Source organism: Salvelinus fontinalis, chromosome 31, assembly GCF_029448725.1.
Source record: "Salvelinus fontinalis isolate EN_2023a chromosome 31, ASM2944872v1, whole genome shotgun sequence".
Lineage (NCBI taxonomy): Eukaryota > Metazoa > Chordata > Actinopteri > Salmoniformes > Salmonidae > Salvelinus > Salvelinus fontinalis.
In genome coordinates, this window is record NC_074695.1 from 10,272,559 (window position 1) to 10,292,247 (window position 19,689).

The 19,689-nt window shown below is 44.3% G+C and overlaps 1 protein-coding gene and 1 pseudogene across 1 annotated transcript; one reads left to right on the plus strand and one right to left on the minus strand.

Moving 5' to 3' along the window:
- The first annotated feature begins 6,244 nt into the window (after nt 1–6,244).
- LOC129829532 (CD209 antigen-like protein E) lies at nt 6,245–8,233 on the plus strand (annotated as a pseudogene).
- An 8,910-nt stretch (nt 8,234–17,143) lies between these two features.
- LOC129829351 (ecto-ADP-ribosyltransferase 5-like) lies at nt 17,144–18,086 on the minus strand. Its single transcript, XM_055891019.1, has one exon. The coding sequence runs from the start codon at nt 18,084–18,086 to the stop codon at nt 17,289–17,291; it is 798 nt and encodes a 265-aa protein (XP_055746994.1). The 3' UTR covers nt 17,144–17,288.
- Nucleotides 18,087–19,689: the final 1,603 nt, after the last annotated feature.

Here is a 19,689-nt window from a genome sequence, read left to right on the forward strand (position 1 = left end):
AGATGGATTTGAAGACAATGAGCCTGATGCAATGAAGAACACAGACATTGATGGCCAATTATATGGCAACGTAAGAGCCTTCAAGCTCAGTCCAAGAGATGGAGTTGTTGCTTCAGGTAAGATTGCATGAACACACACACACACACACACACACACACACACACACACACACACACACACACACACACACACACACACACACACACACACACACACACACACACACAAATGACACACAATATATTAAAAAGGTGAGAGCTTATCCTGTCGTACTCTAGCTTTGTTTGTCCCAATCCTGGATGATACAGTAAAACATATTACCAAAGATCTTTAATAATGTGTGATTCAGTACATTTTCAGTGGTGGAAAAGACCCTCTGTAGTTGCTGCAGTGTGTCTGGGGCTGCTATGTGTTCTCCTAATACTCTTTGACAGTCAGTCTTTGTTGTCAAATTACATATAAGCACAATATCAAATGTTCATATTTGATTGATGTTCCCCCATATGGGTCCCAAAAAGGAAGGTGAAGTGAATCTTTTCTGTCATTCAACCAGCTGTCACTCAAAATCTCCTCGACCAATCAGGTTCATTAAGCTAGATGCCCTCAATCTCACACAAATCATCAAGGAATCCACCAGGAACAAACCTAAATCAGTAAACATGGGCATCCTCATAGACATTATCCTGACCAACTCGCCCTCCAAATACACCTCTGCTGTTTTCAATCAGGATCTCAGTGATTACTGCCTCATTGCCTGTATCCGCTGTGGGTCCGCGGTCAAACGTCCACTCCTCATCACTGTCAAATGCTCCCTAAAACACTTCTGCTAGCAGGCCTTTCTAATCGACCTGGCCCGGGTATCCTGGAAGGATATCGACCTCATCCCGTCAGTCGAGGATGCCTGGTCATTCTTTAAAAGTAATTTCCTCACCATCTTAGATAAGCATGCTCCGTTCAAAAAATGCAGAAGTAAGAACAGATATAGCCCTTGGTTCACTCCAGACCTGACTGGCCTTGACCAGCACAAAAACATCCTGTGGCGGACTGCAATAGCATCAAATAGTCCCCACGATATGCAACTGTTCAGGGAAGTCAGGAACCAATAACACGCAGTCAGTCAGGAAAGCAAAGCTTAGCTTTTCCAAGCAGAAATTTGCATCCCGTAGCTCTAACTCCAAAAGGTTTTGGGACACTGTAAAGTCCATGGAGAACAAGAGCACCTCCTCCCTGCTGCCCCCTGCACTGAGGCTAGGAAACACGGTCACCACTGAAAAATCCATGATAATCGAACATTTTAATAAGCATTTCTCAACGGCTGGCCATGCCTTCCTCCTGGCTACTCCAACCCCGGCCAACACCTCCGCCTCCCCCCGCAGCTACTCGCCCAAGCCTCCCCAGCTTCTCCTTCACCCAAATCCAGACAGCAGATGTTCTGAAAGGACACTGTGCTAACTAACCTCCAAACGAGCTTCAATGCCATACAACACTCCTTCCGTGGCCTCCAACTGCTCTTAAACGCTAGTAACACCAAATGCATGCTTTTCAACAGTTCACTGCACCCGCCCGCCCGCCCGACTAGCATCACCACCCTGGACGGTTCCGACCTAGAATATGTGGACAACTATAAATACCTAGGTGTCTGGCTAAACTGTAAACTCTCCTTCCAGACTCATATTAAACATCTCCAATCAAAAATCAAATCTAGAATCGGTTTTCTATTTCGCAACAAAGCCTCCTTCACTCAAGCCGCCAAACTTACCCTAGTAAAACTGACTATCCTACCGATCCTCGACTTCGGCAATGTCATCTACAAAATAGCTTCCAATATTCTACTCAGCAAACTGGATGCAGTCTATCACAGTGCCATCCGTTTTGATACCAAATCACCTTATACCACCCACCACTGCGACCTGTATGCTCTAGTCGGCTGGCCCTCGCTACATATTCGTCGCCAGACCCACTGGCTTCAGGTCATCTATAAGTCTATGCTAGGTAAGGCTCTACCTTATCTCAGTTCACTGGTCACGATAACAACACCCACCCGTAGCACACGTTCCAGCAGGTATATCTCACTGATCATCCCCAAAGCCAACACCTCCTTTGGCCGCCTTTCCTTCCAGTTCTCTGCTGCCAGTGACTGGAATGAATTGCAAAAATCACTGAAGTTGGAGACTTTTATTTCCCTCACCAACTTTAAACATCAACTATCTGAGCAGCTAACTGATCGCTGCAGCTGTACATAGTCCATCTGTAAATAGCCCACCCAATCTACCTACCTCATCCCCATACTGTTTTTATTTTATTTACTTTTCTGCTCTTTTGCACACCAGTATGTAACGAAGATCCTCCTCCTCTCCATCTTCGGAAAAGGAGGAGTATTGAGGGAACCAAGGCGCAGCGAAGTTTGAACACATATTTATTAAACAAGACGAAAAACGAACACGAACTACACTTGAAATGATACAAAACAACAAACGACGTAGACTGACCTAAACATGAGAACTTACATAGACACGAAGAAACGCACGAATAGGAAACAGACTACATAAACCGAAACAGTCCCGTGTGGTACGAAATAACATACAGACACGGAAGACAATCACCCACAAACAAACAGTGAGAACACCCTACCTAAATATGACTCTTAATTAGAGGAGAACGCAAAACACCTGCCTCTAATTAAGAGCCATACCAGGCAACCAAAACCAACATAGAAACAGATAACATAGACTGCCCACCCAAAACACATGCCCTGACCTAAACACATACAAAAAACAACATAAAACAGGTCAGGACCGTTACACAGTATCTCTACTTGCACATCATCATCTGCTCGTTTATCACTCCAGCGTTAGTCTGCTAAATTGTAATTATTCGCTCCCATGGCCTATTTATTGCCTACCTCCTCATGCCTTTTGCACACACTGTATATAGACTTTCTTTTTTCTACTGTGTCATTGACTTGTTTATTGTGTCATTGACTTGTTTATTGTGTTATGTGTAACTCTGTGTTGTTGTTTGTGTCACACTGCTTTGCTTTATCTTGGCCAGGTCGCAGGTGCAAATGAGAACTTGTTCTCAACTAGCCTACCTGGTTAAATAAAGGTGAAATAAAAAAAGAAATAAAAAATGAAGAGAGAGGGAGGCAGGTCTTCTAGCGGTTAAGATTGTTTGGCTAGTAACCGAAAGGTTGATGCATCAAAATCCCGAGACGACTACGTGAAAAATCTGTCGATGTGCCCTTGAGCAAGGCACTTAACCCTCATTGTTCCTGTAAGTCTCTCTGGATAAGAGCGTCTGCTAAATGACTAAAAGGGTAAATGTAGAGGAGAGACCCGGTGGTTACTGTTGTCATCTCATCCTCGCTGGTTAAGACTACCCACCCTCAATATCCACTTGGAGCAGTTTGTAGTGTCACATCTATTGCATGGGCATTATAATGACCCATGTTTGTAGTCCTGGACCTCCTGAACATGTTGATGTATATTTGGGAGTAAACAGAGGGTCCAAATCAGCAGAAAGCTGAAAGGAAGGGGGAGTTCTGGAAACTCTGAATTATCTTGGGGCTGTTACATATGCTATTTAATATATGTTAACAACTGGTCTTTGTTCCCAACTTCCCCTCCATGATCTATACCTTCCTGGTATGACAGTGTCCTGTCCATCATCCCAAATAGCAAGTCCCATTCCCTGGACAGGAGGACTGTGTTGAGATATACTCTGGACAAGATGACCATGTAGAGACATGGAATGATTTATAATGTGCCACAGAAAATGGTTTAACAATATACACTATAACAATCTCTCACACGCACACCTGTAAATCAAATCAAAGTGTATTTGTCAGTGAAATGCTTACTTACAGGCTCTAACCAACAGTACGAAAAAGGTATTAGGTGAACAATAGGTAAGTAAAGAAATAAAACAGTAAAAAGACAGTGAAAAATAACAGTAGCGAGGCTATATACAGTAGCGAGGCTATATAGAGTAGAGAGGCTATATACAGTAGAGAGGCTATATACAGTAGAGGGGCTATAACAGTAGCGAGGCTATAACAGTAACGAGGCTATAACAGTAGCGAGGCTATAACAGTAGCGAGGCTATAACAGTAGAGAGGCTATAACAGTAGCGAGGCTATATACAGTAGCGAGGCTATATACAGTAGAGAGGCTACATACAGTAGTGAGGCTATATACAGTAGCGAGGCTATATACAGTAGAGAGGCTATATACAGTAGAGAGGCTATACACAGTAGAGAGGCTATATACAGTAGCGAGGCTATATACAGTAGCGAGGCTATATACAGTAGAGAGGCTATATACAGTAGAGAGGCTATATACAGTAGAGAGGCTATATACAGTAGTGAGGCTATATACAGTAGAGAGGCTATATACAGTAGAGAGGCTATATACAGTAGAGAGGCTATACACAGTAGAGAGGCTATATACAGTAGCGAGGCTATATACAGTAGCGAGGCTATATACAGTAGAGAGGCTATATACAGTAGAGAGGCTATATAGAGTAGAGAGGCTATATACAGTAGAGAGGCTATATACAGTAGAGAGGCTATAACAGTAGCGAGGCTATATACAGTAGCGAGGCTATATACAGTAGCGAGGCTATAACAGTAGCGAGGCTATATACAGTAGCGAGGCTATATACAGTAGAGAGGCTATATACAGTAGAGAGGCTATATAGAGTAGAGAGGCTATATACAGTAGAGAGGCTATAACAGTAGCGAGGCTATATACAGTAGCGAGGCTATATACAGTAGCAAGGCTATAACAGTAGCGAGGCTATATACAGTAGCGAGGCTATATACAGTAGAGAGGCTATATACAGTAGAGAGGCTATATAGAGTAGAGAGGCTATATACAGTAGAGAGGCTATATACAGTAGAGAGGCTATATACAGTAGAGAGGCTATATACAGTAGAGAGGCTATATACAGTAGAGAGGCTATATACAGTAGAGAGGCTATATAGAGTAGAGAGGCTATATACAGTAGAGAGGCTATAACAGTAGAGAGGCTATATACAGTAGAGAGGCTATATACAGTAGAGAGGCTATATACAGTAGAGAGGCTATATACAGTAGAGGGGCTATAACAGTAGCGAGGCTATATACAGTAGAGAGGCTATAACAGTAGCGAGGCTACATACAGTAGAGGGGCTATAACAGTAGCGAGGCTATATACAGTAGAGAGGCTACATACAGTAGAGAGGCTATATACAGTAGAGAGGCTATATACAGTAGAGAGGCTATATACAGTAGCGAGGCTATATACAGTAGAGAGGCTACATACAGTAGAGAGGCTATATACAGGCACCGGTTAGTCGGGCTGATTGAGGTAGTGTGTACATCTAAATATGGTTAGAGTGACTATGCACATATGATAAACAGAGAGTAGCAGTAGCGTAAAAGAGGGGTTGGCGGGTTGGCGGGTGGCGGGTGGCGGGACACATTGCAGATAGCCCGGTTAACCAATGTGCGGGGGCACAGGTTGGTCGTGCCAATTGAGGTGGTATGTACATGAATGTATAGTTAAAGTGACTATTCATATATGATAAATAGAGAGTAGCAGCAGCGTAAAAAGAGGGGTTAGGGGGGGACACAATGTAAATAGTCCGGGTAGCCATTTGATTACCTGTTCAGGAGTCTTATGGCTTGGGGGTAAAAACTGTTGAGAAGCCTTTTTGTCCTAGACTTGGCACTCCGGTACCGCTTGCCATGCGCTAGTAGAGAGAACAGTCTATGACTGCACACAAGAACACACACAATTACACACTCAAGTATGCAAACTTGTTCTATTTTTTGTATTAGAACAGCCACAACTACCCGTGTCATTTTTGTTGATACTTCCCTAGAGAAAACACCTACATCAGTCACACAGACAGAGACACACAGATGACTCAGAGGCAGAGATATCACTAGAAGCAGAGACTTAACGTATAGAGGGTTTGCAGTTGACCTACGACGCCTCCTGACGGCCATGTTGGAAGACAACCACATTAATCCTAGAAGCAGAGACTTAATGTATAGTAGACCTACATAGAAAGAAAGACCCAGGCATTGTTAAAGATGTCAAAGGTCATCTATGCTGAGCCAGATATGAACAAGAAGGTCACGTTTGACAGAGGTGAGATGAAGGAGAGGATTGTGGATATCTACGTCAGTGCAGACACCCTGAGAGACGGTGAGACCAGCAACCAAGAGAGAAGAGACAGCAGATGCTGCTCCTAATAATGGACCAGGAGACCAGCACTCAGGTAAAACACACACACACACACACACACACACACACACACACACACACACACAAACACACACACACACACACACACACACACACACACACAAACACACACACACACACACACACACAAACACACACACACACACACACACACACACACACACACACAAAACATGACAGTATATTGTATGTGTCCACAGAGCCTGAAAGCTCAGTGAAGAGACCCTTCCTAGTTGCTGCAGTGTGTCTGGGGCTGCTGTGTCTTCTCCTACTGGCTGGGATCATAGGCCTGTCTGTCTACTGTGAGTTTGTGTCCAAGTTCATTGCTTATCACCTAATTGTAAGAAGTGTAGGTTACTAAGCCTGTTTAACTGGTGTTTTAGCTGGTGTTTATACTTTGTAGATAACAGAGCCATCAACGATTCTGAGGATAAAAGGAACAACTTGGCACAGAGTTGTTCCCTTTATAAGACCAACACAACTGCAGAGAGAGACCAGCTACAGACCAGATACAACAACCTGACTAAAGAGAGAGACCAGTTACAGACCAGATACAACAACCTGACTAAAGAGAGAGACCAGCTACAGACCAGATACAACAACCTGACTAAAGAGAGAGACCAGTTACAGACCAGATACAACAACCTGACTAAAGAGAGAGACCAGCTACAGACCAGATACAACAACCTGACTAAAGAGAGAGACCAGCTACAGACCAGATACAACAACCTGACTAAAGAGAGAGACCAGCTACAGACCAGATACAACAACCTGACTAAAGAGAGAGACCAGTTACAGACCAGATACAACAACCTGACTAAAGAGAGAGACCAGCTACAGACCAGATACAACAACCTGACTAAAGAGAGAGACCAGCTACAGACCAGATACAACAACCTGACTAAAGAGAGAGACCAGCTACAGACCAGATACAACAACCTGACTGAAGAGAGAGACCAGCTACAGACCAGATACAACAAACTGACTAAAGAGAAAGGCCATATTCAGGCAAAGCTTTTTGTGATAGGTGAGATATAACTGTGATTAATTAGAAGTAAAATCAACAGTCATTATATATCAATGGGTTTATGAGTATAAAGATACTGGCTAAGTTTCTCAATGTGTTCACCTTTGCTCTTCAACAGAGCAGCATTTTCAGGAGGGATGGAGATACTTTGACTCCAGTTTGTACTTCCTCTCTACTGAGAAGAAAACCTGGGAGGAGAGCAGAAAGGACTGTCTGGAGAGAGGAGCAGACCTGGTGATCATAAACAGCAAAGAGGAACAGGTGAGTGAGTGAGTGAGTGAGTGAGTGAGTGAGTGAGTGAGTGAGTGAGTACTTTTCATCAGTAAACTAACATGTGTGCAGTTTTTTATAAATATATTAAAAGTTACAGTATTTCATCTTTCTCAACAACAGACATTTGTCTTCAACCTCCACCTGAGAGCCTGGATTGGTCTGACTGACTCTGTTACCTAGGCGACCTGGAAGTGGGTGGACGGCACATCACTGACCACAGGGTGAGATATTTGAACATTTTACCTTGTGATACGGAGATAAAAAACAACAAAGATATTTTGCTTCCAATCATGTTCATAAAAAGGTATGTTTCCACTCATGAATGTCATTTATGAGAACTATAGATATATTATAGAAACCAGGTAATATTTACATATGAAAAGTTAATCGAAATGTGTTGATGGCCCATTCTTGATAATGGTATGATCATCTTACAGAGTGTGTCTTTAAAACTGTAAAAACATAGGATGATGTCTATAATTGAGGAGGATTTTTGTACCACAGTGTCTGACTGTCTAGATCTCTGTGTTGTTTAGGTACTGGGGGTCAGGACAGCCTGATGATAATGGCCAAGAAGACTGTGGTGAGATATACTATGGAAAAGATGACCCTGTAAAGACATGGAATGATGACAATTGTCACAAAAAGCATGACTGGATATGTGAGATAGTAGTGTAACAATAACCCACAGTAACAAACATTCTCTCTGTCTCTCTGTCTCTCTCTGTGTCTCTGTGTCTCTCTCTGTGTCTCTGTGTGTCTCTGTGTATCTCTGTGTGTCTCTGTGTGTCTCTCTCTCAATTCAATTCAATTCAAGGTGTAACGGTCCTGACCTGTTTTATGTTGTTTTTGTATGTGTTTAAGTCAGGGCATGTGTTTTGGGTGGGCAGTCTATGTTATCTGTTTCTATGTTGGTTTTGGTTGCCTGGTATGGCTCTTAATTAGAGGCAGGTGTTTTGCGTTCTCCTCTAATTAAGAGTCATATTTAGGTAGGGTGTTCTCACTGTTTGTTGGTGGGTGATTGTCTTCCGTATCTGTGTTATGTCTTGCACCATACGGGACTGTTCGGTTGTTCGTGTCGTTTCGATGTAGTCTGTTCCTGTCCGTAAGTGTTACGTTTAGTTATGTAAGTTTATGTTCAGGTTTCGTCTACTTCGTTTTCTTGTTTTGTATTTTTGAAAGTGTTTTGTTTTTTTCGTGTTGCCATCATCGTTTTCAAATAAAGAGATGGCTTATTTCCCTACTGCTGCATTTTGGTCTGATGATCCTTCTCTCCTCTCCTCGTCCGAGGATGAGGAGAGCGAAAGCCCTTACAGAATCACCCACCAAATTAGGACCAAGCGGCAAGGGAAAGCTCGACAGGGCAACAAGGACTCCTGGACTTGGGACGAAATATTGGACGGGAGAGGTCCATGGGCACAGCAGGGAGAATATCGCCGTCCCAAAGCTGAGCTGGAGGCACTGAGGAGAGTAGAGGCTACCGGAGAGAGGAACTGGAGTTATGAGGGAACGCGTCTGGCACGGAAGCCCAAAAAGCCCGTAAGTAACACCCAAAAATTTCTTGGGGGGGCTAAGAGGTAGTGGGCCAAGGGCAGGTAGGAGACCTGCGCCCACTTCCCAGGCTTACCGTGGAGAGCGGGAGTACGGGCAGGCGTCGTGTTACGCAGTAGAGCGCACGGTGTCTCCTGTACGAGTGCATAGCCCAGTGCGGGTTATTCCACCTCCCCGCACTGGCAGGGCTAGATGGGGTATTGAGCCAGGTGTCATGAGGCCGGCTCAACGCGTCTGGTCTCCAGTGCGTCTCCTCGGGCCGGCATACATGGCACCTGCCTTACGCATGGTTTCCCCGGTTCGCCTACATAGGCCGGTGCGGGTTATTCCACCTCCCCGCACTGGTTGGGTGACCGGGAGCATTCAACCAGGTAGGGTTGGGCAGGCTCAATGCTCAAGAGTGCCAGTACGCCTCCACGGTCCGGTATTTCCGGCGCCACCTCCCCGCCCCAGCCTAGTACCTACAGTGCCTATACTACGCACTAGGCTACCAGTGCGTCTCCTGAGCCCAGTTCCTCCTCCACGCACTCTCTCTGTAGTGCGTGTATCCAGTTCGGTGCCTCCAGTTCCGGCACCACGCACAAAGCCTCCTGTGCGTCTCCAGAGCCCTGTACACACTGTATCTTCTCCCCCTACTAATCCTGATGTGCTTGTCCTCAGCCCGGTGTCACCAGTGCCGGTACCTCGCATCAGGTATAGAGTGGGCTTTGAGAGTACAGTGTGCCCTGTTCCTGCTCCCCGCACTAGTAGGAAGGTGCTTATCCTTAGCCCGGTGCCTCCAGTTCCGGCACCACGCACCAGGTCTACAGTACGCCGTATCCGGCCAGAGCCATCCGTCTCCCCAGCGCCATCTGAGCCATCCGTCTCCCCAGCGCCATCTGAGCCATCCTTCTCCCCAGCGCCATCTGAGCCATCCGTCTGCCATGAGCCTGCAAAGCCGCCCGTCTGCCATGAGCCTGCAAAGCCGCCCGTCTGCCATGAGCCTACAGAGCCGTCCGCCAGACAGGAGCCGCTAGAGCCGCCCGCCAGACAGGAGCCGCTAGAGCCGCCCGCCAGACAGGATCTGCCAGAGCCGCCAACCAGACAGGATCTGCCAGAGCCGCCAACCAGACAGGATCTGCCAGAGCCGCCAACCAGACAGGATCTGCCAGAGCCGCCAACCAGACAGGATCTGCCAGAGCCGCCAACCAGACAGGATCTGCCAGAGCCGCCAACCAGACAGGATCTGCCAGAGCCGCCAGCGAGCCATGAGCAGCCAGAGCCGTCAGAGAGCCATGAGCGTCGAGAGCCGTCAGCCCGCCATGAGCGTCGAGAGCCGTCAGCCTGCCATGAGCGTCGAGAGCCGTCAGCCTGCCATGAGCGTCGAGAGCCGTCAGCCTGCCATGCGCGTCGAGAGCCGTCAGCCTGCCATGAGCGTCGAGAGCCGTCAGCCAGCCATGAGCGTCGAGAGCCGTTCAGTCAGGATCTGCCTGAGTATATCAGCCGGGACCTGCCCCTTGTCCCGGTGTTGCCCCTTGTCCCGGTGCTGCCCCTTGTCCCGGTGCTGCCCCTTGTCCCGGTGCTGCCCCTTGTCCCGGTGCTGGCCATTCATTTAGGGGATGTTAGTTTTAGGGTGGTCATTGGGAGGGGAAGACAGAAAAGGGGAGTGACTATGGTGGTGTGGGGACAGCGTCCAGAGCCGGAGCCACCACCGTGGTCAACTGCCCACCCAGACCCTCCCCTGGACTTTGTGCTGGTGCGCCCAGCGTTCGCACCTTGAGGGGGGGGTTCTGTAACGGTCCTGACCTGTTTTATGTTGTTTTTGTATGTGTTTAGGTCAGGGCATGTGTTTTGGGTGGGCAGTCTATGTTATCTGTTTCTATGTTGGTTTTGGTTGCCTGGTATGGCTCTTAATTAGAGGCAGGTGTATTGCGTTCTCCTCTAATTAAGAGTCATATTTAGGTAGGGTGTTCTCACTGTTTGTTGGTGGGTGATTGTCTTCCGTATCTGTGTTATGTCTTGCACCATACGGGACTGTTCGGTTGTTCGTGTCGTTTCGATGTAGTCTGTTCCTGTCCGTAAGTGTTACGTTTAGTTATGTAAGTTTATGTTCAGGTTTCGTCTACTTCGTTTTCTTGTTTTGTATTTTTGAAAGTGTTTTGTTTTTTTCGTGTTGCCATCATCGTTTTCAAATAAAGAGATGGCTTATTTCCCTACTGCTGCATTTTGGTCTGATGATCCTTCTCTCCTCTCCTCGTCCGAGGATGAGGAGAGCGAAAGCCCTTACACAAGGGGCTTTATTTGCATGGGAAACATACGTTAACATTGCCAAAGCAAGTGAAGTAGATGATATACAAAGGTGAAATAAACTATAAAAATGAACAGTAAACATTACACTCACAGAAGTTCCAAAATAATAAAGACATTTCAAATGGCATCATATGTATATATACAGTGTTGTAACGATGTGCAAATGGTTAAAGTACAAAAGGGAAAATAAATAAACATAAATATGGGTTGTATTTACAATGGTGCTTGTTCTTCACTAGTTGCCCTTGTCTTGTAGCAACAGGTCACAAATCTTTCTGCTGTGATGGAACATTGTTGTATTTCACCAAGTAGATATGGGAGTTTATCAAAACCAGGTTAGTTTTCAAAGTCTGTGGATCTGTGTAATCTGTGGGAAATATGTGTCTCTAATATGGTCATACATTTGGCAGGAGGTTAGGAAGTGCAGCTCAGTTTCCACCTCATTTTGTGGGCAGTGTGCACATAGCCTGTCTTCTCTTGAGAGCCAGGTCTGCCTACGGTGGCCTTTCTCAATAGCAAGGCTATGCTCACTGAGTCTGTACATAGTCAAAGCTTTCCTTTAGTTTATGTCAGTCACAGTGGTCAGGTATTCTGCCATTGTGTACTCTTTGTTTGGGCGGGGTGTCTATTGATCTGTTGCTCCTTTGCGAAGTGTTGGGGCTGCATTTGAGAGTGATGTCCTGTAGGGTCCGGGCGAAGGTGGGCACTGCTGCCTTGTAGAGGTGGACCTGGTCATAGAGGCTGTTCAAGTCCAGAGTGGAGTGGTGGGCCAGGAAAACATTTGGTTTTGGGGCACAGTCACGGGAAATACTTGCGTTTACCCGCTGTATGGTAGCAGGGTGGAAGTCTTTTCGTGGTAGCAGGGTGGAGATAACCACTTGTGCGTTGGGGAAAGTAGATTACGTTTTTTCAATTACTACCTTGAGTGCTGTGGCCACCCTTTCCTGCTGTGTTCCCAGGTCGTTTGTGCCTGTGTGTATTATCATGTGTCTAGGTGACCTCCTGCTGTGTTCTCAGGTCGTTTGTGCCTGTGTGTATTATCATGTGGCTAGGTGACCTCCTGCTGTGTTCTCAGGTGGTTTGTGCCTGTGTGTATTATCATGTGGCTAGGTGACCTCCTGCTGTGCTCTCAGGTGGTTTGTGCCTGTGTGTATTATCATGTGGCTAGGTGACCTCCTGCTGTGTTCTCAGGTGGTTTGTGCCTGTGTGTATTATTATGTGGCTAGGTGACCTCCTGCTGTGTTCTCAGGTGGTTTGTGCCTTTGTGTATTATCATGTGGCTAGGTGACCTCCTGCTGTGTTCCCAGGTCGTTGGTGCCTGTGTGTATTATTATGTGGCTAGGTGACCTCCTGCTGTGTTCTCAGGTCGTTTGTGCCTGTGTGTATTATCATGTGTCTAGGTTACCTCCTGCTGTGTTCTCAGGTCGTTGGTGCCTGTGTGTATTATTATGTGGCTAGGTGACCTCCTGCTGTGTTCTCAGGTCGTTGGTGCCTGTGTGTATTATTATGTGGCTAGGTGACCTCCTGCTGTGTTCTCAGGTCGTTGGTGCCTGTGTGTATTATCATGTGGCTGGGTGAACCTATTTGGTCCTCAGACAGAAGGTCAAGGGCACGCTGGGTTTGTGGACACCAGAGTTTAGACACTCTGTGTTTGTCAAAACGTTTGTTTCTTATATCTATTTCCTGTTTGAGTCCATGAGGAGTACAATCTGTGTCTTGTGTAAGTCCTCAGTGGGTGTGGGGGGGGGGGTTGTCAGGAGGGCTATCAGGGTAGCTGACAGGGGGGGTGCTCAGGGGGGGTGAGATCCCCTAGGCTTGGGGTTCTTCGTTTGTCTGTCCCTCTGTGCTGTTGATGTGGTATGGGTCTGGGATGTTCTGCTCTGATGTCGAGACTTTTGTCGGGAGCCGAGGTGGGCTGTTCTGCTGGTTTCTCTGTGGGGGTGGCCACCTCTCTAGTAGGTTGTTCTCTGTCACATGTCACCCCCCTCACTCTCTCCTCCAGGAGTCTGATCCTCTCCTCTAATGCTCTGTTCTGCTCCTGCTCCTGCTTTTTCTCCTGTTGAAGTTTTCTCACCACTGTCCAGAGTGCAGATATGTCTCTCTCCACCTCCAGCTCTCCAGGTCTAGTTAATGTGTTGTTATTGTGCTGTATTGTTGTCTTGGTCTGTGCTGACTGGAGTGTAATCACCAGCTGTTCCATCTCCACCTGCCTTACCTCCAGCTGGGTGAATTTATCCTTCATTTCAATGAGGGAGAAGTGCTCTGTACTGGGAGGTTGACTGTCTGCTGAGGGTTGCTCGTCTGTGGGGTTATATAATGAAGAGGTCTGGTCCGACCCGCTTGCGGTGGGGGTATCTTTCTCAAGGGAGAGCTTCTCCTGCTGAGCTAATTCTTTGATTAGGTGAAAGTCCAGCTGAAACAGTTTGGGGTTGCCCTGTACCAATACTGTTCCAGACTTATAGAGATTTATAGCTGACTCAGAGTCCTCTTTGTCTAGTATCCTGAGTTTCCACTCATCGTTAAAACAGGGGTAGTGTGCTAATATAGCACTGTGCCATGCCAGGGGATGGTTTGTGTGGAAGATTAAGTTGCTTATCTACCCATTTTTATAACAGTCAGCAAAAAGTGTATCTTGATTTTTCATAACGAGGTTCATGTTGTACTCTTTTCTTGCCTTATCCATTTTTTCCATTCAGAGGGTACTGCATTTGAATTACCTCTGAACAGTGGGAGGCAGCTTCAAAGCCCTCTGCATTTGGTTGGAGTCGCCTGTTGGATTCTCCTGCCACTGTTGGGCTAAAGGGCTTTGACATCTCTCACTTGACACGTCAGTGCTAATTGAAGTTCTCTCTCTCTCTCTCTGTCTCTCTCCTCTCTCATGTTGATGGTTGGATACAGTGCTGAATGGTTAAGTGATGATTCCACCTAGTGGTTAAAGTGAGATAGGAAGTCACCATAGAGGTGAATTAGGGGTATTACAGACTTGCCAATGGGCTCTTTCTCAATTCATCCTTCCTTGATTCTTCCTCGCATCCTTCCTCCTTGCCTCCTTCTCAAAACACATTGGATAATATGGTCCAAGGGGAGGGACCTTGGACTTTCTCCTCTAATAGTGTTGAGAAGGAGGAGAGGAGACAGGAGGAGAGGAATCTAGGAAAGACTAATTGAGATAGAGCCTTAGTTTCAGAGAGAGACATAGAGGAGGAAGAAGAAAATCAAGAGAATAATAACAAAGGAGAGTATGTAGACATGCAATCTGTAAAATGCTTGTATTAATAGTTTTTATTAGAATGTAAATCGCTCTGGATGAGGGCTTCTGCTAAATGACATAAATGTACATTTCATAGGCTTATGCTTGTTTTTTTTTAAATGTTATGTCAAATTCATAATATTAGCATAAATGGCTTTTATCATAAGAACAAAGTAAACTATTAAAGGAACAATGTCCTTTAACCAGCTTCCTGATTTAAATGTGATTGGATTGTTAAAGGAGTGTAATCTGCAGTTGGATGCACACAGAGAGCAGAACTGAGAGGGCACACATGAAGTTCCCCTTTAAAAACCTCTGAGAATTATGCAAACAGAGATTAATAGGTCATAGTAGTTTATAACGGAGGAAACCATCGTGTTTCTTTAGAGAGTCTCAGCTTCCAATAGAGTGGTTATAGTAGTTTATAACGGAGGAAACCATCGTGTTTCTTTAGAGAGTCTCAGCTTCCAATAGAGTGGTTATAATAGTTGATAATGGAGGAAACCATCGTGTTTCTTTAGAGAGTCTCAGCTTCCAATAGAGTGGTTATAATAGTTGATAATGTAGGAAACCATCGTGTTCTTTAGAGAGTCTCAGCTTCCAATAGAGTGGTTATAATAGTTTATAATGGAGGAAACCATCGTGTTTCTTTAGAGAGTCTCAGCTTCCAATAGAGTGGTTATAATAGTTGATAGTTGTTTTTTGTGAGAAGACCGATTTTTGGGACGTCTCTCATGGTCTGACAAACACCGCTCTAGCTCTGCCACGTTTCACAGGAGATGTGGAAGAGCGAAATCGGCGAATGAGATGGATTGAGACGCAGCCCATTCAAAAGACCACATATCTCTAGTTTAAACAGACATATTTTGATGGGGATTTCTTAATTATGTTAATTAGATTTTGGGCGGGGCATGACCATTGTTGTCCAAGGGTTAGGGAATAAAGGGACAATATTCTCACAGGTCTACTAGCTTCCTGCTTGAATGTGATTGGATCGTTAAAACTGTGTGACCTGCAGTTGGACACACACAGAGGGAAGAACAGCACTGAGAAGTCACGCACGCATGAAAGCTCACGCACGCGCACGCACGCACACACACACACACACACACACACACACACACACACACACACACACACACACACAGAGTTCCCCTTTTAAACTTATGAGAAAGATGCAAGAATTGATTTCCCACACACACTTCTGAATAACCCTTCACACTGATGTCACACACTTCTGAATATGTCCTCACACAGACAGCACAGAATGATAAAAGACCCCTGTATGTCATAAGGCCATTGTTGAAAAATGTGATGAAATAGGTGGCTGCTCACAGAGTACAAGCCATAACGTGACGTCTGTTTAAAGGCTGGGGGTGTCAAATCCTCAGTAATGCCATATGATTAACGTGCAAATTCACTGAGTCCAATCTTTTATCTACTAAAATATATGATTACTTCAAATATATCTTGAATCAAATCAAATCAATACCGAATACAACAGGTAGACCTTACAATGAAATGTTTACTTACCAGCCTTTAACAAACAATAGAGTTTTAACAAAATACCAAAAATAAAAAAAGTAAGAGATAAGAGAAACAAATAATTAAAGATCAGCAGTAAATAACAATAGCGGTGCTATATGTGACTATGCATAGATAATAACAGAGAGCAGCATCAGCGTAGAAAGGGGGGGGGGGGGGGGGGGGCGGGCAATGCAAATAGTCTGGGTAGCCATTTGATTAGCTGTTCAGGAGTTTTATGGCCTGGGGGTAGAAGCTGTATAGAAGCATCTTGGACCTAGACTTGGCGCTCCCGTCCTGCTTGCCGTGCGGTAGTAGATAGAACAATCTATGACTAGGGTGGCTAGGGTCTTTGACAATTCTATGGACCTTCCTCTGACACCGCCTGGTATAGAGGTCCTGGATGGCAGGAAGCTTGACCCCGGTGATGTACTGGGCCGTACGCACTACCCTCTGTAGAACCTTGCGGTCAGAGTCCGAGCAGTTGTCGTACCAGGTAGTGATGCAACCCGTCAGGATGACAACGTTGTGATCAAAATATACTTTGGTTCTATGATAACTAGTAGTGCTGAGTGATTAGTGCCTTTTGAGTTTGATTCAGTTTCAGTTCCATTATTAAAAAAGAATCACAGATTTCAGTTTTGGTTATTTTTTTAACATTAAATATACTGTGCATCATGTGGCTTGAATTCTGTAACAACACAGAATAAAACAATGAATAAATATCCCATGATGGTAGTTACTGCCCATTACTGCTTCTTAACTATTATTTATTCACATAACTTGAATTAAATATTTTAGTTGTTGTGTATATTACATTTCTTTAATACAATATTTTAGTTGTTGTGTATATTACATTTCTTTAATACAATATTTTAGTTGTGTATATTATATTTCTTTAATAAAATATTTTAGTTGTTGTGTATTACATTTCTTTAATACAATATTTCAGTTGTTGTGTATATTACATTTCTTTAATACAATATTTCAGTTGTTGTGTATATTACATTTCTTTAATACAATATTTTAGTTGTGTATATTACATTTCTTTGATTTGATGACTATATTCTTTCATTCTAAATAATCCTCCCTACAGAGCTGCTATCTGTGCAGTCTGATTCAGTGTTGTAAATATATGAACACTATTGTGACTATGAACATAGTCAATAGCTTTATGTAGCAGGAGCCTGTATCTATTGCTTTACAATTCAGGTCACTCTTCCATTTCCTAGTGCTCTTTAGAGTGTAGACGACTTTACACCACAGGTTACCGACTGCTGCCTTTGTCTGGACGTTGGTCACTTTGAATACCTCATAGGGAGGAATCAAAACGTCCCCCTCGTTTGCATAGGCAGAGTAATATGTCAGGTTAACACCAAAACATGTGTTGATCTCAAAGCAGGATGTGTCTCCAAAATGGTATAAGGTCTTACGTAAAGAACTTGAGACAAAATAACCAAAGCGCATTTCTTCGTTGTCAACATCCTGATCAAACGTTACGTTTGTTCTAAAGTAGGTGGTCCTACATGTTGTTTGACTTTGTTTGAGAATCTGAATGGCGTCGGTTAGATAGAAGTGCAGGGAATGGTACTGGAATGACGTTCCATACCCATGTCTGCCTCGTCTAACTGCTTCGTTGAAGTCTATGTAGATGGATTCAGAGGGAGGTTGGGGTTTGTTATTTGTGAACAAATACATAGCGATGGAATGCACTTTTTGCAGACCATCTTTTGGATTGGATGCATGTTTCTCTGCTATGTCCCAGGCTCTTCTGAAGTTAGTGGTGGTGGTTTTCTCATGTGGGAGGTAGTAGCCATCCACCCTCTTAAAGGCTTCGTCTCTGCAGCCCTCATATTTGTCGTCAACAGAATCAGGTGTCATGTCCAGTGGGAAAATCTGGTTCTGTAACAGTAACATTCTTTAGTGACATTCTCTTTATACAGACCTAACAGGTCACTGCTTGGGTGATGAATTGTTTACCCAATCCCTTATTGGCTGCAGATTCCTGTTTGTGAGGCCAAATATGATGAAAACAATAGTAAGTCAATGTGCAAAATGAAAGTACAAAATGATAGCACCGCCCAAGTCCTGAAGCAGGATGACAAAGATCTGATCCACAAGAGTTGTTTTCTGCATAGCTCAGGGCGTAGTCAAAACAACATGAAGCCTATTCACAGGCGTTGCCCAAAACATTTAAGGATTCTCTTTTCTTGTCAGAAAAAAAACAGTCGTGGAACACTATTTTATTTCTTATGTCTCTGTAAAATGACTACTTGTTCAACTTAAATAATAAATGAACCCTGCTGGTGTTAAATGTAAAGTTCTATGGACGTGTAACAAATATGTTACAATGTAACTATATTTTATTTGCTTTTCGTTTACTCAACTTGATTTCCTGATTTGACAATTTCTTATAATAAAGGGTAAATAAACTAAACTAGGTCAATTAAATATTAAGTGTGAGGTTGCATTTTTCTTAAGGTACCTGTTTCACCAGTCCAAAGTGAAGACAGAGAATCAACATCAGGACAAAGATTGTGTTTGTCTTCTTCTCAGTGCTCCTCACGTCTAAAGATGAGAACAAAACCAGTGAAAGGATGAGAAACATTTCCATTGTGCCTTTACATACAAATAAGTTTCAGCTACATACAAAACTGTTGACATTGTAAAACATTATTAAAAAATCTCACCATCAATTAAGAGATATCCACCACCCATGTTGCAGTAGTTGTTGACCTCAAAACTACAGCGTCTTCAAAGTCTAGTTTCCATTGATAAAGACTGATGGATTGCTTTCGTTCAGAACGTCAACACAATGGACACACCCAAATACGTATGCACATACAAGTGGATGTTAAACAGTTGTCCCTGTGGGTGACTGTGTCCTAACAGAGGCTTTGAGAAAGAGGATACATTGACACACCATCACACAATAACATAGTCACACCTACAGATTCGTAGGTGTCAATGTTCTCTCAAGAACGCTGGAGAACAGAATGTTGAATGTTTGCATTCCAGTAACGTTTAGGAAACATTCTGATGTGTTTGGATAAAATGGCTCCATTGTTGTACATCTGACCTGGGTCACTAACGTTGTCACTGATGTTTTTATTATGAACTGGGTGGTTCCAGCCCTGAATGCTGATTGGCTGACAGCCGAGGAATAGCAGACCGTATACCACGGGTATGACAATGCATTATTTTTTGTACTGCTCTAATTACGTTGGTAACCAGTTTATAATAGCAATAAGGCACTTCAGGTTTGTGATGTATGGCCAATATACCACGGCTAAGGGCTGTGTCCAGGCACTCCGTCTTGAGTCGTGCTTAAGAATAGCCCTTAGCCGTGGTATATTGGCCATATACCACACCCTCTCTGTCCTTATTGCTTAATTATACCACATCTGTTCAGTATTGCTAGTGCTATAGAATCTAGCAAAGGTGAAACACATTGACGGTGCTTTCTGGGTTGAGAAATTAGGTCATGTTTGGCTTAGATAGTGGCGTGGTCCTAGCAATG